The sequence below is a fragment of the Calidris pugnax genome, unplaced genomic scaffold, assembly GCF_001431845.1.
Source record: "Calidris pugnax isolate Ruff unplaced genomic scaffold, ASM143184v1 scaffold70, whole genome shotgun sequence".
Classification (NCBI taxonomy): Eukaryota; Metazoa; Chordata; class Aves; order Charadriiformes; family Scolopacidae; genus Calidris; species Calidris pugnax.
In genome coordinates, this window is record NW_015090862.1 from 10,763,045 (window position 1) to 10,790,156 (window position 27,112).

The 27,112-nt window shown below is 37.7% G+C and overlaps 3 protein-coding genes across 12 annotated transcripts in view; 2 read left to right on the forward strand and 1 right to left on the reverse strand.

Annotated features, from left to right (window-relative positions):
* ADAMTSL3 (ADAMTS like 3) overlaps nt 1-9,812 on the forward strand; it is a 188,699-nt gene extending 178,887 nt beyond the window's left edge. For 7 of the 8 annotated variants that reach the window (XM_014944716.1, XM_014944717.1, XM_014944720.1 and 4 more), the window contains 5 exons: nt 2,003-2,186; nt 4,722-4,926; nt 5,705-5,814; nt 7,085-7,299; nt 7,828-9,812. In XM_014944716.1, the coding sequence (XP_014800202.1) occupies nt 2,003-2,186; nt 4,722-4,926; nt 5,705-5,814; nt 7,085-7,299; nt 7,828-7,937 (824 nt within the window). In that variant the 3' untranslated portion in view covers nt 7,938-9,812. Of the gene's footprint in view, nt 1-2,002; nt 2,187-4,721; nt 4,927-5,704; nt 5,815-7,084; nt 7,300-7,827 lie in introns of those variants that run through there. The other variant, XR_001412367.1, reaches the window with a different exon arrangement.
* Nucleotides 9,813-11,527: 1,715 nt separating this feature from the next.
* SAXO2 (stabilizer of axonemal microtubules 2) lies at nt 11,528-22,740 on the reverse strand. The gene is made up of 4 exons (XM_014944737.1): nt 22,582-22,740; nt 17,323-17,502; nt 15,907-16,109; nt 11,528-14,342 (listed from the first exon to the last, which is right to left on the reverse strand). Exons 1-4 carry the CDS (start codon nt 22,620-22,622, stop codon nt 13,360-13,362), a joined length of 1,407 nt encoding a protein of 468 aa, XP_014800223.1. The 5' UTR covers nt 22,623-22,740; the 3' UTR covers nt 11,528-13,359.
* EFTUD1 (elongation factor Tu GTP binding domain containing 1) overlaps nt 22,729-27,112 on the forward strand; it is a 79,399-nt gene continuing 75,015 nt past the window's right edge. Inside the window, exons 1-6 of one of the 3 annotated variants that reach the window (XM_014944733.1) lie at nt 22,729-22,788; nt 23,345-23,447; nt 24,117-24,184; nt 24,382-24,466; nt 25,702-25,835; nt 26,455-26,592. In XM_014944733.1, the coding sequence (XP_014800219.1) occupies nt 23,357-23,447; nt 24,117-24,184; nt 24,382-24,466; nt 25,702-25,835; nt 26,455-26,592 (516 nt within the window). In that variant the 5' untranslated portion in view covers nt 22,729-22,788; nt 23,345-23,356. Of the gene's footprint in view, nt 22,808-22,918; nt 22,952-23,344; nt 23,448-24,116; nt 24,185-24,381; nt 24,467-25,701; nt 25,836-26,454; nt 26,593-27,112 lie in introns of those variants that run through there. The other 2 variants (XM_014944734.1, XM_014944736.1) reach the window with 2 other exon arrangements.

A 27,112-nucleotide genomic window follows, 5' to 3' on the forward strand; every position in this document is an offset into this window, starting at 1 on the left:
CCCCACCAAACTGAAACAAAACTGACTTTGAGGTCATCTTTGGAAATATCTTAACTATAATCAAAATATTTTCAATATAATTGTCATATTTGAGCATCTCATTACAATGATATGGTAACCATCTTACTGTAGTCACCCTTAAACATATCAGTGTTCTAGGGCATACTACACACTCATCACTTGCAATGTTAAGTTTTCAAGAACGCTTTTTAATGGAATGCGCTTGCACAAAACTATGTTGAGTGGGACAATAGGCTTTATCTGCAATCATTGTATAAAGTTTTTAAATATTTAAAGTGCCCTAGAAATTAATTACATTATAATTGGGCTTTTTAAAAGGGTCTTAGGTCCTACTAAGAGTTGGGCAGCAGTGCATCAAACTCCATTTGACAACTGAAAAGGTATCTCTAACCAGCCAATACCCAGGGAATGCAAATCAAGTATATGATGAAATTGAAAGATTTTGCATGTGATGTAACTATTATCCTATCAATATGATTTGGCTTATTGTTGATGTGCAAAGGACTCAAGCTGTAAGAACAGGTCTTGTGAATCCCCTACACTCTGCACAATGTGTTCTCAGTGACTGCCAGCACTTGCTTTCATGGGTGAGAATGGTTCTGGTGTGCAAGGGGTTGCGAAGTCAGTTCCATTTGCAAAGAAATTTTACTGAAACATATCTATGATCAAAATATTATTTTAAAAATCATAATTAAATCAAAATATTAATGAAGTGAATCAGAAAATATCCTAATAGAGTTTATATAAAAAAAAACCAAAAACACAACAGGCCATGTTTCTAATACAGATCTCATTAAAGCTAGGTCTGAACAGGTCTAGCCAGGTATCCAACTATCCCCAGTAGTCTTTAGCTGGAGTATGTTTTGGTTGCCCAGTGCCCTTTCCTGCCAGGCTGGTCAGAGTTTTGGGGAGATTCTTTTTTTCAGTTGTGAGCTTTAACTCTGATCGTTGCTTATGTACATGTTTCATCACTGAAATACCTGTGCATTTGTAAGGCTACAAAATCTCCTTTGGTGGTTTTTGCACAGTAGGCACATTCAGGGCACTTCTGAGCAGTATCATCCTAGTTAAACAAACAATACAGTCTCTCCATCATAGTTGCAGTCAGTAAATTTAACTATTTCTACTTTGAAAAAGGCCCTTTTGTATTATTTTAAGAAACCTAGAAGTAATAAGGAAACATTGAAAAACAATAAGTTAAAGAATTCATTATGTGCTGGAAGAGTGAGCCTGTGGACACAGCTGGTAGCTATCAATTATTCTTGGTTATTACAGAAAAATCTGACTCCTTCTGTGATCACATAAAAATCTGTCAACATTGCATAGTACTTCATCTTTTACCAAGTGTCAAAAAAAAAAAGTGGGGGAAGGGGGTAAGTGTGGAATTGTGACTAAATATGAAGGTAGTAATTGTTAGAGGTGATTGGTTTTTAATATTAAATGCCCTTTAAAACAAATTCCTTTTCATCTTGCCAGGTGCCTCAGTGGCAAATTATTTATGCGTTAAATACTTTTCTATAGTTCAGTACAGGATTCTCTTAAATCCCAAAATTATGTGAAGTGTCTGGAGTAAGATGAGTTTTCTTCAGAATGAATTTACTGTAGAACAGCAGGAAACTTAGAGAGCCTGATTTACAGTTTCCTCTTTTTAATGCTCATTGTATAAAAATGTTATGAAAGTTTTAAAAGAAGTTCATCAGTTCCTACTGTGAGCCAGGTTCTGCCCTTGGTGTGCACATATGCTGATCCCATTTGCCTTCTAGAGAACTTCATGCTCATGTGTAAGGGCTGAACCTGGGAAGCTGAGCAGGGCTAAATTCGACTCTGGCTTATTGGTCCCTTTTCACAATGCTGAAATATTTGCTTTTCTACAGAGAATAGGGTATCTATCTAGCTCACAGAACATGCTGCCAGATCAATTAAAATGTGAGACAGTTACGTATAGCACCTCTCTCATGCTACTTTCAATTGCATTTCTTAGATTACAGATGGGAGTATGCTGAGTGGAGCACTTGCTCTGCTAGCTGTGGGAGCTCGGGAACCCGCTCCAGAGGACTGCAGTGCATGAGTGCAGACAAACAGAAAGTAAATGAATCCTTATGCAGAGAACTGCAAAAGCCAGTGATTATTTACCAGTCATGCAACACTGATGACTGTCCTGCCAGGTAAACTCCTTTCTACTCTATTTCCATGTGCTCTACGTGTATTAAAATGTTCTCTCAACCTCCTGAAATTGTTTCTGCATTTATACTCTGAGTCTGAAACGTGGGGTTTATTTCATCATGAACTCTAAAGTGTAAGAGATGTAAAAATGGATCACATGCACGTAGGAGAACGCTGGATCCAACTGAATAAACTGCAAGTCTCTGTGCTGCTGCAGCAAGTCTTGCTGCTACCACACTAACACCTCGAAAGCTAAGCTGGAGGTCTCTCTGAGACATCCTGATGTGCTAGTTTTGTGGAATCTGTGCCAACACCCTGAGAGAAAACTCATTATGTTGAGAGCAGCCACATTCCTGGGTGGAAGCTGTGTTTAGCTCCTCTCCTTCTGTGCCAGCAGAGCTCCGAGTAGGATGTTTACTGTGGGACGCCCCATTTGTCTCTAATGCCCCTTACCACAGTGCCGTGTTCCTTGCGTGTGCTTCCCTGCCAATTTTCTGGCTGGATCAACTGGAGAAGCTTGTAATCTTAGGACAGAAAATCTTTATATCACAGGCAAATAAACCACAACATCTGATTCCAAAAGCCAAAACTTTACCTCTTGAGTTGCACTGAGCACTCCACCGCAACAAGGCGTTGCTCTAGGATTTTAGCAGGAAATCCCACAGGCATCCTCAAAACAAGTGCTTTCTGTTGCTTAAAAGGATTGGCTCTTGCTGTTAGCAATGTAAAAATCCATGAGGGATGAAAAGTCATGCACACATTTTGGAGGTGTCCCTCACTGGAAAATGTTTGGAGAGAAGTGTTAAGACCTTAACTGACATTGTGGGAGTGCATCTTGCCAGTATGTTCTAAACTCTGTTCTGAAAAGAGAAAACATAGCAACAGATAAATATCAGGAGAAATTTGTTTATATTTCATTATTAGCAGCCAAAAAACCAGATCATCCTAAATTGTGAGTCTGAACTCCAGCCAGCCCATAACAAGCAAGCTTTTGCCAGTGGAAAAATACTGAAATAGAACTAATAGTTTGAAACACACAGACAGTTGCAGGTCTCCCTCTTAAAAGCCAACCATTCAGAGCAGATGACAGAGTTCGGAGGATACTGGAGGGCCCAGTGCTCCCTGGAGCTCCATTGTGCCTTTTCAGCAGACTGCAGTGCACGACTTAACAATCTGATTACCACTGGACCCAGAGTGTTCACCAGAAAACCCAATCAGTTATTTTATATGGCTAAACAGACTGGGACCTAAATTCTCTCTTATTAAAATGCTTAGATTTATTTTGCTTCTAATTCGGCTTTATTTACCAGTGGAAGGGAATTGTGTGTATACTAACCTAATTGACTCTACCTTGAATTATACATGTATGCTAACATACAAATTGTTCTTCTTTTATGAAGTATTCCATGCTTCCTATAGAGGAGGAGCATCCCAGGTGCCTAGAAAATAGCCCTGTGTCTGGTTCCTAGTGCCTCCATCCTCTCCCCTTCCTCTGACCTGGGAGGGAAGTGCAAAATGTTCAGACTTCCCTTTCCCAATTAGTGATTTCTGCATAATCTTCTCATCCCAACATCTCTCTAGAAAATATGCATAGAATTACGAAGGCTTTAGATGTACGGTCAGTGTCATGGGCCCATATTATTAAAAGCATTTTGCATGTGTTTAATCACTTCTCTTCAGCACAGCATAGAAGTGCAGTTAAGCAAATATAAGGGTATAGGCATGTATTTAAGTTATGCTTTAAAGTTTGCCAAATTTGGGCCTTGCTGCCTTGCTGTGCATGTGCTGCACCAAATGTTTGCAAAAGTACTTGAGCTTGGAAAGGGAGAAAAAGACAAGAGTCCAGACTGTAAAAGATTAATCTTCCTTGAATGGATATAAACCACTTGACTGTAAGAAAATGAAATAATTGCTAAAGAAAATAGAATATTTTTCCTGTTATCACAGTTGTGCTACGCATAAAGTCCCATTCTGTATTTCTAGCCTAGATTTATAAAAAGATCGAGTCAAGTAAATTGTATTACCACCTGCTGCTTCCCCGGTATTGTTCCTAGCTGCCAAGGCAGACTAAATCTTTGCAACTTCTAACAAATAAATAACATGTTCTGTTTGAGCCATTATCTAGCAACACATTGATGTAATAAATCGGGGTGAATTATGACACCTGTCACCTTAGTAGTAACTAGATCAGTACCATTCATTTTATAAGTTTTGGAAAAGTACAGTGTCCCTCCTCCAGAAACGTTAAATCCAGCAGGATCTATAGGGTTTACCTTATATAACCTTTTGGGTAGTGAGCAGTGGAACTTCTGTTAACGTATGTGGAGCCAAGGTTATCTTAGAAGTCACCAGTTAACCAAATTTATAAGATCTTGCTTAACAACTGGAAAAACTGATTTTGCCTTTCTCTCTCTCTCCTCTAAAACTTGCAATGTCAGGTTCTTTTGATTTTTTTTATTTTCAAACAGATCACTGCAAACTACCAGCGAGTTTGCTGTTCTTTCAGAGTTGCTATAAATATGTCTCTCATCCTGTAGGTGGGTAACGAGTCCGTGGTCTGAGTGCTCTGCATCTTGTGGCAACGGATTTCGCTACCGACAAGTAACCTGTCAACAAGTGCAAGGCAACGGCAGCGTGGTGACACTGCTGCCGGGTGCCTGTACGCACAGGGATCGTCCTGCAGGAAGGAAACCCTGCCTGGGTCACTCGTGTGCAGCGGGGACAATGCAGACAAAAGGACAGGTAAGTCGCAGAGTTTGTCTGGAAACTACTTACAATCTAAAAGCATATCCAGTGTCACCGTACCATCTGCTCTTGCACAGAGGAAGAGCGATGTGGCACTAGTTGTAATTACCTTTCAGACCAGTGAATTACAAATCCTGTGGTTTTTTTCATTTTATGATGTCTGAGCTACTTATATTTGTTGAAGATGTGATCTGAAACCTGAGTATTAATTTCAGTATATTTTAAAAGCTAATCCATTACTATTTACTCAATTTTGAATCCAGTATATTGCTTTTATTGCAGTCTTATAAGAACACAGTTTGCCTAGCTGTACTTGTGAAGTCCTCACAGAAAGATAAATTAATGTGCTTCAAAAGAACTTGCCACAATATTTAATACACAGAACTTGTTTATTAACACAGTATTTACTATTCAATGAACTAAATAATGAATTCAGAGAATTAGTGTTGCCTCATGCCTCATACCAGCATTAGCAAGGCAAGTTTGTGATTGTCAGGGCTACAGAAAGAACACTGTAGCACTAGAGATGTGAAATGATGAGATCATAGACAATGGATTTGACTTTACAAATAGGTAGGAAAGTCAGAATCTTGGCAAAACCCACAGAGAATCCAAAATATCTAGACCTTATCTGAACAGAGGTGTGATTCTTGATACAGATCAAGAATTGTGGCTGGGTTGTGTAAGCGGGTAACTGCCTACAAGAGTGATTCTGTTGTTATTAACCTAGTTGTTTCTTTTTCTTTCCCCTCACCTTTTTTCTCTCACTTTTTAGTGTTCCGGTCGCTGTGTGGGCCGCCCTGTAGGTTTACAGCATCATCACTTTATATGTCAACTTCACAATGGATCTTTGGTGCCAAACTCTTCTTGTGATGAAAGAAAGAGGTATACAATTTGAAGAAGTACAAGTTAGATTCTTTAGATTATCAAATTTAAAGATACAGTATTTTCAACGTAGTATAAATATGCAAATTCTTATGTATCAAATATGAGAAGAGGAGATAGTGACATCATCCCTTTGTATACTCTGGATGAATTCAGGAACCCAAGGAGGCTAATGGATTTGATTAGTCCTCCACTGTCTTAATGGCAAAGCTAGAAACAGAGAGAATTTTGATTCCCCGAAATAAAGTAGAAATTGGATTGATCTGCCATAACTCTTCCTATTTCTGATGAACTGGGTCTCTTCTGGTATTACTTTTTATTTTACATTATTTGTAAGAGCTCTTTTAATTTGTTTTTCTGCCTTTAAAAAACTCCTTTCAGTATGAACAGTACAGGCTACATACCTCCATAGAATCTAAATGCTACAGCACATGGGTGGATGGCAATCTCTATAAAACCATAATGTCAAAAAAGGCTGAATTAAAGACAAATTAAAACTGAACGTGAGGGTGTGGGAGCACAAACCTTTGTTCCATGCCAGGTGTGTAGGTGGCATAACGAAGAGTGGGGAATGAATGGGTAACAAGTACATACATGGGAATTGGTACCGTGTTTCTCTATTACTGAACCCAGCTCTTTATATTTCTTGCTCTAGAAGTGCTTCTGAATTATGAGAATTTCTTTTTATTTTGCTACACACACAGTGAAATTTTGGAAGTACACGGTGAAACTTCTATTTACTATTAAAAGCCAGGATTTCACTTTGGCAGCTTCTGGTGTTTGAGGATGTTCAGTGTCAGCATAGAAATATTACTTGTGTTCAGGACAGAGGTTATGCACGAAGCACTTGCAGCATCCAGAATGCACCATTTCAGGGTAAAACATTTTTTCTACTCCAGGATTAAGGAATTGGTTTAAAGAAACATGGCCTTCTTGTCTTTTGTTTCCTCATGAGTGAGGCATGCTCAATGGGCACAAAATGAAATAGAGGAAATTCAACTAAAACATAAAACCTCCCTTTTTTTACCATGAGGATCTTCAGACACCTGAAAGAGGTTGCCCAGAAAGGTTGCAGAGTCTTGAATATCTTGGAGATATTCAAAACACAAACAGAGATGGTCTTGAGCAACCTGGTCTAGTTCAGTGTGCTATGAGAGGGGGCATGGACAAATCAGTCTCCAGAAGTCCCTTCCAACGTTGGTTCTGTCATTCTGTGAATAAGGGTTTAGCACAAAAGCAAACATTTAACTACTATTCATTTCTCCCCCAGGTCTCCTGTCAGAAGAAACTGTTCCTCAGAGGCGTGTGATGTCTACTGGCGGACAGGCCCTTGGAGACCTTGCAGCGTGGACTGTGGGAGTGGATTTCAGTCAAGACGAGTGTACTGTGTACACGGAAAGAATCAGCAACCTGTGGCCGATCAGTATTGCGGGTGGAGGAAGAGACCAGTGACCTGGCAACACTGCAATGTCACATCCTGTGGCAGTATGTAAATGTTTATTTATATATGAGCATAGTAATAGTTTGTAGCAGTTACATTAGGAAGTGACTCACAGTTGTACACTAATGATTCTACAAGCATTTGATTGTATATCAAAAGTAAAACTATCCTCTCCAAGGAGCACTTCATAATCCTGGCCTTATTTTTCTCTATGAGTTGGCCAGTTTGATATTAAAGCCTCAAAAGCACTTTTAGAAACAGGATATTTAGGAAGTTGTTTTATGCAAACTTCTCTATGCGACTGTGCCAGTTGTGACTCATAAGTCTCTGAGCAAGCTGTTAATTCCTGAAAAATGGGGTAGTTTTCTGAAACAGACAATAGGTAATGAATGTAGTGAGATCACACCTCTTATTTATGACCTAGTTTAGCTTGAATCCACTGTTGCCAGAAATACAAGGTAAAATACTTACAAAGCTACCAGGAATCCATCAGGTGTTTACAATTACGATAAGTTGTACTATTTACCTCTTGTCCATTATAAGGCCTTTTAATGTTTAAATATATTTTTCAGAAGGCGAATGCAAGGATACAACTCACTACTGTACATTTGTCAAGCAACTAAAGTTATGCTTGATAGACATCTACAAACAAAGATGTTGTCAATCATGTCAAGAAATGTAACTCTTCTGTGGGAAGTTGATGCTGCAGTGAAGAGATGAGAAGAGGTTCATTAAACTAGCCTGCTCAAACTACATAATTGTAAATAAGACATTAGTCATAACAGTTAAACGGAAACATGGGGCTAATGAAAAAATCATATTGCAGACTGATACGCTGGACAGGGTATTTTTTCTGGGAACTTTTATTATCCACTCTTTGCGATTGAACTCTTAATGTTTAAACGTTTTTGTGTCTGGATTAGGAAGACAATATTGTGGCATATCATCTGTAAAATTTTACAGGCCATCACATTATCATTTTATCAGAGGAAAAATCATTATCTAAAAGCACTAGGTAGTGCTTGCTGTCTTTGATTTATGAGAAAAACAGAGTCACAAAATCCTTTGAAGAATCTTGAAATGTGGCAACTATTGACCCCTAGGCTTTGTTTTTACTGTTTTATCAAATTTAACATAATTTTTAAGTCTATAGAAGCTGTGGCTTGTAGCTGTAAAATTTTTGGCAGCGACTTCATTTTCATAAACACCTTGAGCTTAAGGGTCGATCTCACAAGATGTATTTTACTGATATTAGCTGTCAGGTGGATACACAGAAGCACATTTCATTTTTCATGCTATTTATGTGTATTCAGTAAAAGACATTGTAGATGCTAGTACAATTTCCAAAACAGCAATAGATCTGTTTTGAATAAATGAGGTGTCATTTTCCATTGTTTCAATTCTGCTCCAGTCACTGAAGTACAATCGAAGTTCTGGCATGATTAGACTTTTCTACTGATTTTAAATTAGACACAAGGCTTCCTTGTCAGAGCTGTGAATGAAACATTTGTGAGCGCTGTTCTCTTGCACATCAAGTCAAATGGGGAGCCAGTAACTGGCCAAATGTGGCTGTCAGATTTTCTGTCTTGAATAAATATTTTTCCCCTCGTTAATGGGGAGAAAAGTCCCAGAAAGAATTATTCATTATGAAGGTAGACAAGTGCAAGAACTCTATTTTGAGCAGTTTTCCATCAAGGTGGCTTTTTGTCATTACCATTAACCATTTAAGTCTTTTGTAAGTTGATACATTTTGATTACGATATTCCCAAGTAAATTATTTGCCATATTGCAGATTATGTCTCATTAGGGCTGTAAACAGGGAGAACCCCATGGGAGGCAGCAGATAGGCGCTTTTTTTTTTTCTTTTGTAGTTTCCAAACTACTGCATATATTGGAGGCCTGAATGCTTGTATTGACTTGGATCCTGTGTTACATTACTGAACTACATTTCATGCTAATTAGTGGGTATGCTGTAAGAACAGGTCTAGAAACAGCATTCCTGCACAATGGGTTTGCATCACTGAAAACTAGATTAGGACTACTGTATAGAAAGTGTTTAATGTGGACTATTGTGTCCAAGGCTGACTGCAAGGAGAGGATATTCCTGATCATTACCTTTTTTAATCAGCAATGGGTCTTGATTGTTTAAGCAGTTTTTTAAATTAAAAGAAAACATTTGTAAGATACTTTTGTAGATATTTATTGTCTGATTTAAAAGTGCAATATTTTGTTTTGTACAGTGTTTAATAAAGATTTTTGGACATATATTTTTTCTTATTACCAAAATTTCTTATTCATGTTTTTCCCTTATATTTAAAGTTTTCAAATGTTAACACGTAGCATTTTTTGCTTTAATTTTGTCTTTGGTTAAGTATGCATGCTATACAGAAGCAGTGCTGTAAATGTTTGTTATTGCAATTGGCATGACATTCCTCTGTAGATTATTTTATTGCTTCTCCAGTAACTAAAGATGTCTAATATTTAGCTTTCTTGAACGTAGTTTTGATATTTCTGAAATAAAGACTAGTTTGATTATTCAACACTGTGATTACCCGGAGATTGTTCATTACCGTGATTTTCATGGTAGCTGTGCCTTCATTCCAAGTGTTATTTTATCAGCCTATTATATCCATAATTCTGGGATTTTTTCAAAGCCAAGATTAGTTCTTTGACAGCTTATCAGACCGATCCTCAGCTTCGTTATAGTCTGCTTTGCACTGCTATTAAGAGGCAACATAGAAGTAACCCGACTGAAAAAGTGGGGAAGAGAATTTGCCAAAATCCAAATAAATCCACTCTGACTCACTGAAATTCAGAATTGGGATTCTGTGAAAAGGTGGAGTAAAGTTACATTTCTTTGCCAGGCCATCAGGAACTGCACTAAGCAGAGTTCATTTGGGCTCAACAGAACAGATCTGTTTTATATTTAGTGGGTGATAGCAACAAAACTTGTTTCACATTGTCCAATATGTATAATAGCCTATAGAAAGAACAGTCTCATAAATAATATGAACAGGAAAAAATTGAAAATAAATGTTCAAAGTTACCCTAGATGGCAATCTTGGCAAAGGTGCATGCATCTATTTAATTTTCTTCTTGTGTCACCAATGCATTCTTTTTTTGTTAAAAAAAAAAAAAAAAAAAAAAAGATTCCGTGCAGCAGTTGTGTGGAGGACGCTGTACAGCATCATGCATGGAAAGCACTTTTAGAATAGCAGTTGAATCCATGAGTAACTTTTCCGCTTATACATCTTGGTTTAGCATGACATCATAAAATGCTTCTTAAACAGGTGTTATTTTGAGAAATACTAGTTTTCCACCTTTCATTTCCAGCTCTTCATTTTGTCTGCTTTTCAATAGTATGTTGCTTATGAAAAAGTTGACCTCAAGTAATGAATACTGTCTATAGGTTTATAATATCATTTGTGCAGCAGTTGTGTGGAGCACGCTGTACAGCATCATGCATGGAAAGCACTTTTAGAATAGCAGTTGAATCCATGAGTAACTTTTCCGCTTATACATCTTGGTTTAGCATGACATCATAAAATGCTTCTTAAACAGGTGTTATTTTGAGAAATACTAGTTTTCCACCTTTCATTTCCAGCTCTTCATTTTGTCTGCTTTTCAATAGTATGTTGCTTATGAAAAAGTTGACCTCAAGTAATGAATACTGTCTATAGGTTTATAATATCATTTGATGCTTTTCCTGGAAGCACAATCAGTGGGGTGTGGCTCTTTCAGCTGTAATGTAATAAAGGCTTCTGTCTTTCACTATAAAACTTAGAGGGGAATATGCCCCCTCCACACTAGAAAGAGGAACTGTTAAATGTATCTGAATATGCCCTCCACTTCCTCTCAATGATTTTTTGTACTGTGCTGGTAGGTGGCAGCAAATTACTTTCTATAACTTAACAGGGGGAAAAAGTGATGTAAGAACTAAAGAAAACAGCTGTGAAAATTACAAAAAGCATCTGGGCTCACTCGCAGACCCACAGAAGCAGCCATTTTCAGCAGAAGATGAAGGCATTTAGATTGCATTTCCCAATGAGCTTTCTTCCTCCCTAGAAGAGAGGAAGAGAGAAGAAGAGCTGGAGGATATTGGGAGTTTCTGTAAACTTCTCATGAGGTACCAAGATTGTGTATAGGATATGGACTTGGGTAGTTGTTGTTCTGCAAAGTTTTGACTTTGTTTCCTCAGCTGTGGCCAGAGTGACTCAAGTTTCATAAAGAAAAGGGTGTTTGTAGTTTGTTTTCTTCTGTGGTACAGAAGGATGACAATGAATTGGGACTTTTTCCTGTCCTGTTTTAGGCTATCACAGCTTTACATTGCCCTTGCTTATGCCCAATCTAAAACATGTCTTTATCAGCTGGGGATGTGGATAATCTTCAGAAATAAAAGTTTAATTGAATTGTTGTTTCATTTACAAAGTCATATTTCCAAAAACACAGTACAAAAATTACCTAAAAGTAACTGATGCTGTAATAACGTCTCCAGCTCTCTCATGCAATGTTGTATGCACAGCTCATATCCGCAGTTCAGTTTTCTTCCTTGCATATGATCCAGTTCCAGCTTTCAACAGGTTTCCGTCGTTGATCTTAGTCCTTTTATTGGTGACTTGGTTTATGACGTACAAGCACGTAATTCTTCAGAACCCAAAAGACTGCCCTATACCAATGCGTACAAGGTATGCAGCAGCGTAAAAAATCAGAGTACTGTGCTAGAACATGATAATACTGTTAATCTGAAAACTATTTATTGCCACTTGCTTAAAACATCAACATAATAGGACTGAAATCAGTTACTCTGATTTCCCAAAATCGGGTAAAGATACATAAAGAAAACATTAAATATCTCATACAGAAAGCATAATCATTGCATGTACAATTTCTATAAAAACTTTGTTTTCTGTGTGTTTGTAGCAAGCAGTTCTTTAAAGAGCAGACGAACTGAAGCCAAGCTGCCTAGAAATTTCTGCATCTTGGCTGATACTTCTTTTTTTAACTGAGATTAGGCCGTTTTCTGTTATCTCTATATACGCTTTTATATTTTTTTGCCATTTTCACCTTCATGCTGCCTCTGCAGTGAACTCTGACAGTAATTACAGGCTGTTTATCTTTAAAAATCAGACAGCAGGATCAAAACCTGCAGCGGACAGATATTAAGTTTTTGAGTGTGATTCTCTCTGCTACCTCACCATCTACCTTAGAAACTTGAAAAACAATCACTTGTGAAATCTCTTTGTCAATTTTGATTGAATTTGCACACTGGGTTTAAAAATTACTCAGGTGGGGAGGACACACACTTGGTGTGTCAGTGTGTCCAAAGCTTTGTTTCCTTTGGAGGAAACAGCTTTCCATCAGCTTTGTTTCCTATGGAAATAAGGCTGAAAAAGCACTCTCAGGGAAGTTAGGGAACAGAGTCTAATGACCTGGTTTTTATGCCTGAGTGATTTCAAGTATGAGTACAGAAAAAGAGCAAGGTTACTTCTTGTTAATTGCTATCAGAAATTACAGTGTGACCTTTATACTCTCCTCAGAACTGAATGAGGAAGAAGTAATGATGACTAAAGCTAAAACCAGATTTTTAGAAATGCCTAGTGCTATGGGATGCTATCATATGATTTGGGCAGCAAAATCGAAAGGAAAAGATCTTCTTATCAGATCACTGAAAGTATTAATGAGATTAAAAACTGGACTGATGAGCTAATTATTTAGATTATTATAGCATTTTTTGCTTACTATGAAAAAGAAGTTATAATCAAAAGATACTTGCTTTTTCACAAATACAATCATTTGCAGAAAATCTGAGACAAATCTACAAAACATATGCTTGAGATGAAACATAACAAAATCTGAGAAATCAAGGAAATCAGAACGCACCATCAAAAAAAGAATGGATGTCATGTGAGATACATTATTCCTACAAAAATTAAGACATCCTTATTTGTCTTGTCTTGTCTTCCAGCTTTGCTTTGATTTTCTTCAAGCTATTACTTTAAAAGCTTTTAAAATCAGAATTTGCATTACTAAATTTGGTTTCAGTGTTATTTAAAGAAAAAATGAAGTAGGATTCACCGGGACACTTGAAATACTGCATTTAAGTATCATGACACAACAGCTACTTCCTTTGGAACAGGGTTACTATTTGACTCAGAAAATTCTGGAGTCAGCTGGCGGAAGAATTTGTGGCCGTGAGAATCTGTGTTTACATAGATATAGCCTGGAGGAGATGGGTAATTGGCTGGGCAGATCTCTGCTTGCTTTGGAGTGTACTCTGTGCGATACATAGTTTCATCTTGAAAAGGAGCCGAATTAAGAACTGTAGCATGTGCAGGTTTGAAACTTTGAGCTGGAATGACCTGGTGCGGTATGTAATGAGATCTGAATGTAGTCAAATCATAAAATTTTCCTGTGGGCTTTGGAATTTCTTGTTGTTTCTTAGTAATCTCTTGCCGACAGTGGCCCCAAGCTTTAAAGTCTTCTTTCATAGTAGTATTTCCTTGAAAAGGGGCATTGGTTCTTCTCTCATTAGAAACTGGTCTTATGGGGATAGCAGGAGAAATCTCATGCTTAACATAATCAAGACGGCTTGTGGAGTTAAAATCCATGTTGCCTGAGGGTGGAACATACTCTTGTGTTTTGCGGACCTCACGCAAGGAGACCAGCCACGGCTGAAAACGGTCCTGGAATTCAGTGACTCCATTAAAATGAGCATTGGATTCAACTTTTGCATTTTCAGGCTTGCAGCTTTTTGCAAGCTCCCCAGGTAGCCCTTTAAAATCATTCCGGTGGGTTGTGAGATCTTCAAAGGGTTGGTTGCTTGGCTTGTACTCTTCTTTTGCTCTTATAAATTTTGGTTCCAGTTGATGAGCAATATAAGAAGTGCGATGGCTTGTAGTACTATCAAAAGGCACATCTGAAAGCTTGGCTGCACAAGGAGGCTTAAAACTTTGTCTGGGATTCAGTTCCCTGGGAACAAAGTCATCTTGAAATGTAGTAGTGTTTCCAAACTTTGCTGTAGGTGGGTGGTATATATGCTCCACCTTCCTAGTTTCCCGTCTTTGAACTTCCCATGACCTATAGTCATCTTTAAGGCAAGAACAAAACTTCACCATACAAGTGTTATTACTTAAGACCATTCCTTTAAAATTAAGCCAAATTCTTCTGGTGTTAAATCTTGCAAAACAAATAAAACGGATGCAAGTGAGAATGATAATATGATCTGCATGTTTGTGATGACAAAACTGTCTTCTATCATTGGTGTGATAGAAACACAAAAAATTGTACATGGTGCCCTATTTTGACTGTTCCCTCAAGGAAAAAGAAAATGTTGCATGCAGATAGTTAGTGTGTGTTCCACACCGAAAATAGCCATAGGCAATATCTTACATTTTACTTGGAAGTTTATGTAAAAGACTGAAAGGAACCTCATAAGCCAATGGGTTATGTTCACTATTGATTGGGAGAAGCAGAATTCTCTCTTATAATTTCCATATCAACATTACATCATCTTAAAGCTTGTTGGGATGGTTTTTTCTTTGCTTTTGGGTTTATTACTAACAGACTCTTCTTCTATAGTTACAAAACTTACTGTCCAGTATAAACTTCTTCAGGGACAGGTGAAATCAATTTGTTGTCTTTCAATCACTGTACTTACTTCAGCTTCAGTGTCTTTTCCACTCCTTGATCCTCACTCCCTGTTGAACTGCTGACATACATTTTAAGTGAAGTAGTTGCACACTCTCTTAGTTGTATCCTGAGACTAGGCTAAATTATTCATTATTTGCTAGCTTAGTCCTTACATGTGGGTTAAACAGAAATACTTAAATTATTTACAATTGATAAATATAAATAGAATGTATTTGTATAAATACACTTCTATCTAACATAGGCCTAAGCTTGAAGAAGCTAGAGAAATAGAAGTCTGGGTTTTTTTGAGGAGCCTTTTTTCCCAAATTTTAGCCTTCCAACTCTTTCTGTCTCTGCACTCTCCTCTGCTTATTTTGCACCAAGCATTTTAATGTCCGTTTCAATAGCCATATCTGATTCTCATTATTTCAGCTTTTTGATACCACTGGCCCTCATAATCAGGAATATATTGATTTTTATTACTCTAGTACATTATATCTCATCATTTATTTCTACTTACTTTTCACTGGGGCTACAATGCACTGCATGTAACAAATCCAAGAACACATTTTATGTATAAAATTTTCTACTTCTAGAAATATCAAGGTTGCTTGCCAAGAAAACTTAAAAGGAGATTTAGTGCCTTTGTGCTGACCGTTGTAATAGAATAATTTGTGTCAAACCAGATCATTACTGGGAATATATGCAAGCTATACAGTACAAAATTAAGAAATCTAAAATCAACTTTTTTACCCACTCTGTGGAAAAATATGCGTTACATGAGCTAAAACTATCTCAAAGATACATTGGCACTTTAATCTTAGAGAAGGCTTTTTGTTTCAAAACAATAAATGTCACCTCTAAACAAGTGGAGTGCTGAACATCTTATGGCATTACCACCTGCTTTCTAGTATGTCTTACTCTCTGGCCCAAACTAAGAAATCCAGTTTCTAATATAGATAATTCAGAATACTGCCTTCATCTCGCTTATTTCTCTTTCTAAAAGTGGCACATATTATTACCTTGATAGGTTGGTATGGTATCCAGTTTTCCTCCTGTAGTGTGTTTTCTCTCTAGAGGTCTTACTAATGTCACTGGTTGTATTTTATGAACATTATAATCTTTCTGGTATGTGGTTCCCAGTTCTATCTTTCCCGTCTTTGGTTTATATTCGTCTTGTATTTGAAAAGGACGCTTCACAATATCATATGGTAAATAATCAGATCTGAATTAGGGAAGAAAGAAACATTGGTTAAAAATTTTTTTTCTGATGGATTCTTTTTTGTCATTTTTCCATTATATGGAAAAACAATGACATAATGTTTACACTGAAATATCAATCTGATGCCATATGTTAGAGGGATAGCAAGGTGGAAGGAAAACCGTAGTACATAATTCTAGGGTCTCTGATACATGATACAGCCTTTATTCAAAGGTAGATGGTGAAGGAACTTTTTGAATGCTTCGAGTCTCATTCCCAGTTTAAAAATATTTTTTAAATTGTCTGAAAGGAGACCAGAGAAAGTTGCTGTAATTTTACAAAGAAATGATCCAGAAAGCAAAAATCAAAATACTACAAGTGGCAGCATTTACTAATTTTATGAGGAGAATGAAATATAATCAGAAACAGCATTTCACCATTTTTATATGGGCATATTATGTTAAAAGGGTGTATATTACATATGTAGGTGTTTAAACAGCGTATGCAGTACACAAGCAATCTTGCAGAAGAGCATTTGGCCTTTCTATGTATGTCCCTTTTGTTTTTTTATAAACAAATAAAGAAGTTTCACCTGTTGCCCTTATAGCTTAAAGGAAAAACAATAATGGAAAAACTAAAGGTTTATGCTCCTGTCACATTATTAGTAATGAATGAGTGATGTCTTTTTCAAACTCTTTGAAAGATGCTCTTTAATTTTGTAAGCTTAATATCAAGTCTGTGCATTGACGGGGCAGAGCTGCTGAACCCCTTTACAGTTGGCTTTCTTCAAACTCCAAGTAATTTAGAACTGTCTGATTAAAAAAAAAAAAAATCCCTGTTGCTTTTTTTTTAAGGTTTCATTTTCCCACTATCTTAAATTCCACACATGTATTACAGAAAGTTCCCCAGTTTGCCAGCTTTTTCAGGCTCGATGAGAACTAGATTTCCAAAATAGGCTGAAAACAAGAACAAAAATTTTAGATTATCTTTACAGGTTAAAGGATGCTTTAAAGAATGCAAATATGTTCGTATGCGTGCTTTGCAATTCTTTACGACCTTTGTGTGGTAACTGTATTTCTAAACTCAAAATTTATACTTTTAAATAAAAAAAAGTGTAAGGGATGCAATGATTGCATTTTGAAAGTGATTGCAAGACAATCTTCAGTCCCCCTTTAAATGAGAAAGTATGAGAAACTTTATAGAGTGATTGTAAAACACATTGCTTCAAAATGTTTACTTAAATGTTGTCATTCCTTCCATTTTCCCACGATGCACTTGGTTCTCTTGTTTCGGCTTAAGGCTCCGGGGAGGAGAGATGTTGCTGTACTTGGGATATTTTTCCACATACTCTGTTGTGAGGCACGGCTGTTGTCCATTACCATAAATCCTTGTGGGTTTATGAGGGCAGCGATGGCGCCTGGGTAAAACACATCAGATGAGATCATTTTGAATAGTTTCATTTAAGGGGAAAACCCATGCCCTATCTACTGGGAGAAGATTGAACAATGTCAGTAGCTTGTGTTTAAAATCTTTTCTGAGTGATAAAACCACAAAATATTGTGCTGATGGCATAGGTCCCAGAGCTCAGTACACTAATACAGTAATGAACAGTATCAGCATGTGACTACGTCCTCAGTACAGAATACAAAGGATAGATGGAGTTGATCTCAATCCTCTAAATGATGCTGCCACCAAGATGCACTTTTTAATCTTTTTTTTTAATCTTTAGTGATATTACTAGTCTTACTTGTGAAAATAACTACACTTCATTTCTCCTCTCTTATTGTCTCTTTTTTTATTGTTTTCCCTCATTGCTTATCTTTTTATTTCTGTGCATCTGCTCACCTGTTTTCGCTACAATTTGATTAACACTTTTTGACTAAAATTTTAGTGGTGTGAAATCTCACATGCACTTCTTGTGCTCTGCAGGCCATTTCTGATTTTTCAATCCCCCCCCCAACACTAAAGCTGGTGTTAGTTTGAGCTGCCTGACTTTGCCGGCTCAGTAGCTCTGAAGTAGCCCTGTCTAGGAAGCCAGATCCTTTCAAAGCCACAGGTGCTTACTCCTTTTCAATCAAGCCAAGGGATAGTCACATCACAATTGAGAGACCTATTCAGAACATAGCAGGGAAAGGAAAAACAAGGAGGAGGGAAAGAACAGGAAAGGTGCTTGGAAAGTGAGGTGAGTGTATCCTATTTCTCACCACAGTGCTTGCCTGCCGCTACATTTTTCATGAAATTCAGTTGTTACCTTAGTAGTATTTCTTTAGTAAATATAAACAGCACATGATGTGTCATGTAGCATCTAAAAGTACCAGCTAAGCAGAAATTAAAACCATTGAAAAATCTTTTGAAAGCTAGTTGAAATATAGGTATCAAATTATAATGTTCTTCACATATTTTAGGCATATAATTTAAAGAAGTTTGAAACAAACAATATTCATCTACAAAACCTTCATTTTGACAATATTCAGTTTGCTATAAACTGGTCCAGAAAACTAATCACCAAACAAAACACCTTCTCTACTCTGGTATCACCACCAGTCTTCAAAGGTTTAGCTCTCGCTACTTTCTAAGCAATATTATCAGTTGCTGAATGGCCATGATACAAACAGAAATAGATACTAGAAAAACAATTACAGAGAGGTGAAAGTAATCTAATCTATGTCTCCAAGGCAAGAAGTTTTTGTAATTGCATTAGAATTCATCGCTGTATGAAAAATGAGTTGATCCCAGTCATTTTTAGCATATGAAATAATTATGAACATGCACAAAATTACTTGGATTCAGACAAGACTGTTCAAGAAGAGCCTACATCCTACTCTGTGCCATGAAAGAACTTTCAGTGGGCCTAAAAGGCAGTGTAAAGTTACCTTAATATAAATGTGAATTTTACTTGGAGAAAAGATTAGGGGTTTTTTCTTTAATGGATAAATCTATTTTTGGATGTGGTTCAACTGCTAAACCAAAAGTTTTCATTTAGATAATAACTTTATAAAACTGATTACATAGGGCATCACAGCTCTTTAGAGAGACGATGCTAAGAATCATCAATTGGAGAAGACATTACAACTCTGAGAAATGACATCTGTTGCTTACAATTTGGCCAGAACTCCTTGAGTCACTGATTATTTTAAACTTGTTACTTGCAGTTATCATAAGTTCAGCCCCAGAATTACTGATAATTCAAATGAATTTGGTGAGAATGTGCCTTTCCCCATGACTGACTGATGTCTGCTTTGATGAATTATTATTCTTTCCCTTCTTTGAGGGAGACTATCTTGTGGCTTGTATAAGGTCTAAAAAGAATCTCAGCTAAATAAAATTGACAGTATACAGTTTCTCTAGTGCCAAATTGGTCTGATTATTTTAACAGAATGTTGCTGAATTTCACTTATTTAGGATCTGGCATACATACAGCGGTTTTTCATATAGCATAGAAAGACCCCTGAAATTTTCCCACAAAGTATTTTGCTCTCAGAGAACTCGACTAATAGTGAGAAAAGCTTAATGCTTATCATCATAAAAAACTTTTTTTTGAAAAACAAAAAAATACCCCAAACCCTCTCAAAGTTTTTGTTTTTTTAACTGCCATGCTATGATCTGAACAATAGAAGTTACATTTGGACACCGTATTTTTGGGAGTCTGCTTTTCTAGTGTTGACACTAGAGTAAGTCTAGAAGACTTAGTAGATTTTTTTTGGATTGGCGTGTATTTACATTTGGTCAGTATGAAGGCTTAAATATCCCATATTTTAGAGAAGTCTTCCTCTTTCCTCTTTAATTTATTCAGGAACCTAGATTTTTATGATAATGATAACAAAAGTGCAATAAATGGGGAATGGCTGACAGATTGAGAAAAAGATAAAACTGTAGTTTATTTTTATATCTCGAAACTAAACTTCTATGCTTTTGTATGCTGTGATTATCTTTTATGGTAGACAAATACTATTCTTGAGTGCAGAGAGTTTATCTACCTCAGAGGCTTTATTCTCACTTTGGAGGTCAGATTCAACATCCTGTGTTTGCTCTTAGACATTTCTATTGAGCCAGTGATCTGAAGCCTGACTGTACTTGCTGGCAGGGGGTAATTTTCTCTTGCATTAAGTTAACACATTTGGAACTTATAGAAAATAAAAAAATGAAAATATTTCCTTCTTGTTATAGATCAATCCCAAGGAAGACTAGCTCATAGTTTCTCCATATTAAAAATATGCCACTTCTAAAATAAGAAATGGATCTGGAATATCTTAGCAAACAATACAGAATCCAGCCATTACTCTGCACTATGTAATTTGAGAACATTTTTTATGGTTTATTAAAAAAAAACCCTCTAACTAAACTTACATCTCTACCATAGCAGCTTGACAATGATCATCATACCGCCTTGGTAGCATCGTATGCCACTGTAAAAGCTTTTAAGTCTTACGCTCTAAAGTCTAGAAATTATGCCAGTTATTAAAAATGGAGAAGTATCCAGCATTGGACCTAATTTACAAATTGTTCTTTGAGCATGCTCAGCACTTGGGTACACTTCCAGTGGATTTTGGCGTTACAATTATTTGTTGATTTTGAAAAAGATCACCTAATAGGCACATAAAGTGATTCAGTCTAATAAGAAGGAATTGATTCAAAATATTCTTAAGAATCTTGCAACAATTATTTGATTAAGAGATCAAGACTGCAGCCCCTAAGTATGAACACTAGCACTCAGATGTGAGCATTTTATGAGTGGATTGTGTATATAACAACTTTAAAAAGGTCATTCGGGACTTTTGGACGCTCTTCGCACTTCCCTGTAAAGAATTAAAAAGAATGAAGTTCTGTCTTACTGACTTTCCTTCCCTGTATTTTTTTTCCAAGTGTTTTAGGACAAGAAAAATATTTTCCTTCTATTTTATTATTTTGAATTAAACAGTAATTATATCTCCACAAACTTTCCTGCAAATAGCTAAATTATCTTAGATCTTTTTCTTTGCTTTGAAATCTCTTCTGAGATGTGTATGCATTGTGATATCCAGGTAACACTGCCAAGAGACCAGTCTTCCCCTAAAAACAGAAACACTATAGCTACGCTGAAGGAAACACAATGTGCTGCCTAAACCAATAATGGCTTAAGATTTTATTGATTGTAAAAACTTCAGTGATGTTTATTTTAAACCCAAAGTTTTGTGCATGTTTTAATCAGTTATTCATATTATTAAACTGGGGGTTTGAATTGAGAATTTTCAGTTGAACTGAACCTCATTTTCTGCTGTGAGATTGTGTTATCTCACCATCTTTATACTTGAGCCTGAGCCAGGTCTGATATCTCATCACGAAAACAATGTGTTCCAACTCTTCATTAATCTAGGACTTTTGAAACAAATTTATGGGGCGAGCCTACACCCACAGTCTTGGCCAAAAAGAACATGAGAAGCTGTACACACTGCCTGCCTCTCATCTCTGTCTACAGATATATAAAAAAAAAGTGGCTGATGAACAGAATGAACAGATAGACAGACTTCCCACAGAGACACATAAGGAGCGTGTCTGCTATTCAAACCTCAACATGAAACCTGCAGCTCATGGTGCGCTTGCAGCCATAGGGTTGGCCCTGTACTTCCAATAGATAGGGATCACACTTGTCATCTTATGATGTATCTCCTTGAATGCAGTTGTTAGACATATTTTTAGTATTAAAGACTGAATCTTTGAACCCCAGGATGATTATTTTGTGGTTTTTTTTTTAACCAGAGAAGAAATTGAAAATATTTACAGTACTGACTCCAAACCGATAAACGTTTATCTGAATGTTGCAAGGTTTAAATCCCTTATGGTTTTGGGAAACCTGACTTGTGAATTTTATTTTTTTTACCTGTGGCATTGATAATATTGCTTATAAACCTGTAATAGTAGTTTTAAACAAACAAATTGCCTGCTGTAGTCTCTTATGCCAGCCTTGCTGTGCTCTCACAGTTTCTGTCAGGGGGTTTCACCCAGAACTCTCCTGAGGGCTCCTTTGGAGCAGCGTCTCTCCCTCCCTCTCTCCACACGGCAGCCTTGGCTTTGCTTTGCGGAAAAGACTGATCCTGAGGTTGAGTCTTGGTGGCTTTAAAAGGCTGTTTCTATTTCTATTTCTATTTGAATGCATTTGAGATGGTCTTCTTCCGCCTCCCCCCCCCTTCCCGGATTGACCTAAACATAAAAATATTACTTCAAATTTACGGAGAAGATCCCTTTTAGAATAAAAAGGGAAGCCACAAACTGTTGAAATGGGAATGTTACCCAGTCTCTGCCTCCCCGCTGCTAAAAACATTCGCCGCGACCGGCCCCGGGTCTCCCCGCACCACCCGGGAGAGGGACAGGGTGAGGGACGTTTGCGTGGGGGTGGCCCTGAGGGGGCCAGGAGCGGTGAGGGGAAACCGCCGTCACTCTCCGGGGGGGACCCCCGCCCGGGGACTCCAATTCCCCCCTCACTCCCCGGAGGAGGTGGCGACCCGCGGGGGCTGCTTACCCGCAGGTACAAATCTCACACAGACACCGAGGCGCCTTCATGCTCCCCGCCGCCGCCGCCGTGACTAAGGAAGCGTTCCGTCGCCTTGGCAACGGCGGCGTCCTCGCGCTGAGCGGCCTCCGCCGGCTTCCGTCCGGCGTCACGCGGCGGGCCGGGAGGAGGAATCGGCGCCGGCTTCCGGGTGCGGGCGGCGCGGCGCGAGCTACGGTGGGGTGTTCGCCTCCACGTGAGGGGAATTTTGGCGGCGGTGGCGCGGCCTCCTGCCGTCCCCGCCTCAGCCCTGAGGGCGCCCCTCACGGAGGGCCCCGGCTTGGAAACCTTGGGGGAGGCCTACGGCCCCCCTGCCGGGGCACCCGTCTGGGTGGCGGCGGTGCGCGGCTGGGGCGTTGGAGGGCCGGGGGGAGCGCGGCGGGGAGGCGGAAGCGGGGAGCGGGGCGGGAGGCGTCCCCGGCGGCCTGAGTGTAAAGCGGGAGGCTGAGCTTTTCCCGGGCTCCGTGGGGTGCCGAGAGGCGAGGCGGCTCCGCGTGCCTACAGAACGGGAAACTGACCAGAAACCCACCAAACTGCCCGGTCCTTGTTCTACATAGAAGCCCCGTGCTCTGTACGTTTCTGGTGTCCGAGCAACGTGACAGGCTCCACGTGTCACAGGTTTCCCTGATGAGGAGCCCTAACCACAGCTTACGTCATTAAAAAAAACCAAAAAATCAGGTGTTTCTTGTTCCTTAAGTCACCTCCTGAATAAAATACTTTCCTCCGTTGGCAGAACTAGGGAATCATGGTCCTCACGAGTGTGGAAAAGATGGTTGCCCTCCAGAAGAAGACTTCTGGCATCAGGAATATCTGTATATTAGCCCACGTGGATCATGGTAAGACAGGTGCTTGCGACGGGCAGAAACCTTGCGAGGAAAACTCACGTGTGTGTTAGTTTGAATGGCAGTGAGATATCTTGGTTGCTGTTTTAAAGCAGTAGGCTTTCATGGGTTTAGCTTTAAACTGTGATTCTGAGAAGTAAATTTGCTTTATGCACGTTTCTTTTGTTCTGATGCAGTTTATCTTTTAGAACTTAAGTGAACGTGCTGTAATAATGTGGAGTAGTTGAAACTGAATGTTTTCCTCTTTGCTGAATGTTGGCGTGAATTGAATGTATGTTTACTGTTGTATTTCAGTGTTTACTTAATGCAAGAAGTTTGTTATGTATGTGAAAATAATACATGCTTGTTTTAGGACATAAATGTTTTGTCTAATTGCGTGATATATTGAGGTTCTGATGGTACTGTTTGTTATTTCAGCTGCCTTTCTAGTCATGACAGGTAGGGTCACATCCATTCTTCAGAAATACATTGGTGTACATCTAACAAGTGAAGTTGATTAAACAGATTTTTTTTTTAAAGTTAGTTTGTACTTTCGTGGCATTTTAATGCCTTTATTAATGTTGACAGCTCAGAACACTAGATGTTGTCAGGATTCATAATATTGTCACATCTTTTTCTGTTGTTTGTATTAAGCTAAACTCAGTAATTTATTTTTATTTTCAGGCAAAACAACTCTGGCTGATTGTCTAATATCAAGCAATGGAATAATCTCCAGCCGCTTGGCAGGAAAGGTGGAGTTATACTGTCATTTTTAACAAAATTCTGCTGTGGGTGTTCTGGGCTTGTAAATCAGTGATAATTTAGGAAATTCCATTCCTAGTCTTGCTAAGCCTCATTTTGTCACAGTTGTACTTTTTGACAGTTGATAAGTAACTTGTTGGGATAATTCAATATATTTATCACCTTTTTTTTTTTTTTTTGTAATCAGCTGAGATACCTAGACAGTAGAGAAGATGAACAGATCCGAGGAATAACAATGAAATCTAGTGCCATTTCATTGCACTTTGTCAAAGGTAAGTTGTTGTTGTAAGTTGCAAGTATAAACTGCATGTGTGTTTTTGTTAATTCTCCCTGTCTCGTCATTGTTGCTGTTGAGATCTTTTTGCATGCATCTTTTATTTTTGTGTTCCTCAATGTTAGGCCATGGTTCTGCAAAGACTTAGGTATGTATTCAAGTGGTAACCAAGATAATCAAGTTCCGTCTCAGAGTTAGGAAAACCATCTTCAATCATATCTCTGAGTGGAGGAAAATAGAACAGTTGCTTTTCCCTTTTTATTTTAGATCTAAATCTTCATATTTTGATTTTGTCTTGAAATAATGTCACCAAAAGGCAAAATCTTCAAAACCAACAAATCTTTCAATGATTTTGTACAGTCTTATCTTTACTTCTATGTCAAGGTGCCTGTAATACTCTGCTATAAATTGTTCAGAGGATTTTTATAGTGTGGTTACAGTCTCATCTTTGTTATGACTCCATGTTCCTCACCAGTCTTATCCTCAGCTAGGCAGATAAAAAACATGAAATGCATTACAAACAGGCTTGTGCAATAAAAAGAATAACTAACACATAAGCCACTATTAGTCTTTGCATTTCATCTACAGCTAATTATAAAAAATAATTGAAATCAGTCATCTTCCAGCTAAGTATTGTAAACTGTGGCTGGTTTGTTGTTGACTCTGAAGTGACCTTACTTTTAATGGTTAGAACATTTTGTGTATGTTTTTCTGTTCATCAGAAGTTGACTGGAATCAACTAAGAGTTTTTGGGGTGGATAGTATAGAAAACACTGAGAATTTCTCCTATGCTGATATTTTGAAGATAGTGTGGAAATATGGAGTCAAAAGCGTTTTTAAAAAAATGACAAAGTTGAAATGAGGCATTTTATGAAGAATGTAGGGTTTATTATTATGACAGTCTGTCATGATTTATCTTTAAAATGCAAACTGTAATGCAGTTGATTTGTGTTTTGGCTAGTGATCTATTTGTAATGCTACTACAAGCTTGTTCAGGGTTAAGGTTTTTCTTTTTGTTTGATTGGCTGGCGTAGTTTTGTTTGTTTTTAATTTTCCAAAGGTAGTCAGGCATTGAAAGAAGAAGATTGGTGTTAAAAGCGAAATTAACTAGCGTAATGGTTACTGCAGATTTGGTCCTTGGAAATTAATAACAGCTTAAGCAGCATAACCAGGTGGCTGAAAGAAATATTTTTGAAAACTGTTCTGAAATATTAATTTATTGTTTGATCCTAGGTGATCAGGAGTATCTGATTAATTTAATAGACTCCCCAGGGCACGTGGATTTTTCTTCAGAAGTATCTACTGCTGTTCGACTCTGTGATGGTTGCATCATAGTGGTGGATGCTGTTGAAGGAGTCTGTCCACAGGTGAAATAAAGTATATTAAATAGAGAAAGAAGATAGAGAAGACAGACTAACCAAAGTCTGAAATGTATTATGTAGAAATAAAAGATGAGCTGGTTTAAGAAGCTTTGCAAAACTTTTAATTAATGACAATGTACTTGAGGTATGAAAGAGGGTAGTTAATTTCAGAGTTGTGCTGAAAAACTGAGCAACACTGGTGAGTGGGTGTAGTGATGTAGGGCTGAAACTGTCAGTATGCAATTTCTCAAGAAATGGAATATTTGTATAGAGAAGAAATAAGTGTCTTAAGGGAAATAAAATATTTACATGTGCTTTTACGACATTGAAAGTGAAAAAATACAGAAAATAACATTGAAATTGTTTTTTTCATAGTTTACATTTCTAAAGAGGGGGGTTTATTGTGGGCGTTTTTGCCATGAAATTCTGCCATTCTGCAGAATTTTATAATAGCTAACGCTATGTACTATGGGAGTCAAATTTCTGGTTTGACTGTCAACCTATCCTTTTTTATGTTTAAATAAATTTTAGAATTATATTGTCATTTTCTCTAACATTCTGTCTATTTTGTGGTATCAAGCTTTCTGTAATGGATTTTTTTTTTTAATTGTTTCCTTCTTAATAGACTCAAGCAGTTCTACGGCAAGCGTGGCTGGAAAATATACGTCCGGTATTGGTGATTAATAAAATTGATCGCTTGATTGTGGAGCTGAAGCTGACCCCTCAGGAAGCATACTTGCACCTTAAGAATATCTTAGAACAGGTATTCGTGCCCTAGTGTTGTGTTCACGCAGCAGATTTTGTGGAGGTTTTGTTCTTCCCCCTTTTCTCCATTCTTGAATCGAGAGAGACTGTATTTTCCACTGCCTTAGGGCTGTGCAGCAGAACCAGTTCTTTCTTGGTTTGCATGATCAAGCACTATAATATCTAATCTAATTTTTAATATTGAGACACATTTTATTTCTAGTTGGTTTTGAAGTTCATTCAGAAAGCCCGTGATAGAGAAATGAGTATTAAATGCCTCTTGACAGGTCATCAGGAAGAGTCTTCATTTTTAGAAATATTATGCTGAGTGTTTTGTTTTTCCTGTTAAATTGCTTAAACTTCTTTAGAGGTAGACAAATAATATCTTTAGACTGCTCCTGACGTCGATGGATTTATGCAGGGATGAAGTTAATTCATCTTGTAAGTTAAGCTGCCTTCAAACTTTTTCTTTTTTTTTTTTTTTTTTTGAGTGCTCTATGTGGTTTCCCTTTGCCCTCCTTTGTTGGTTGTTTGTTGGC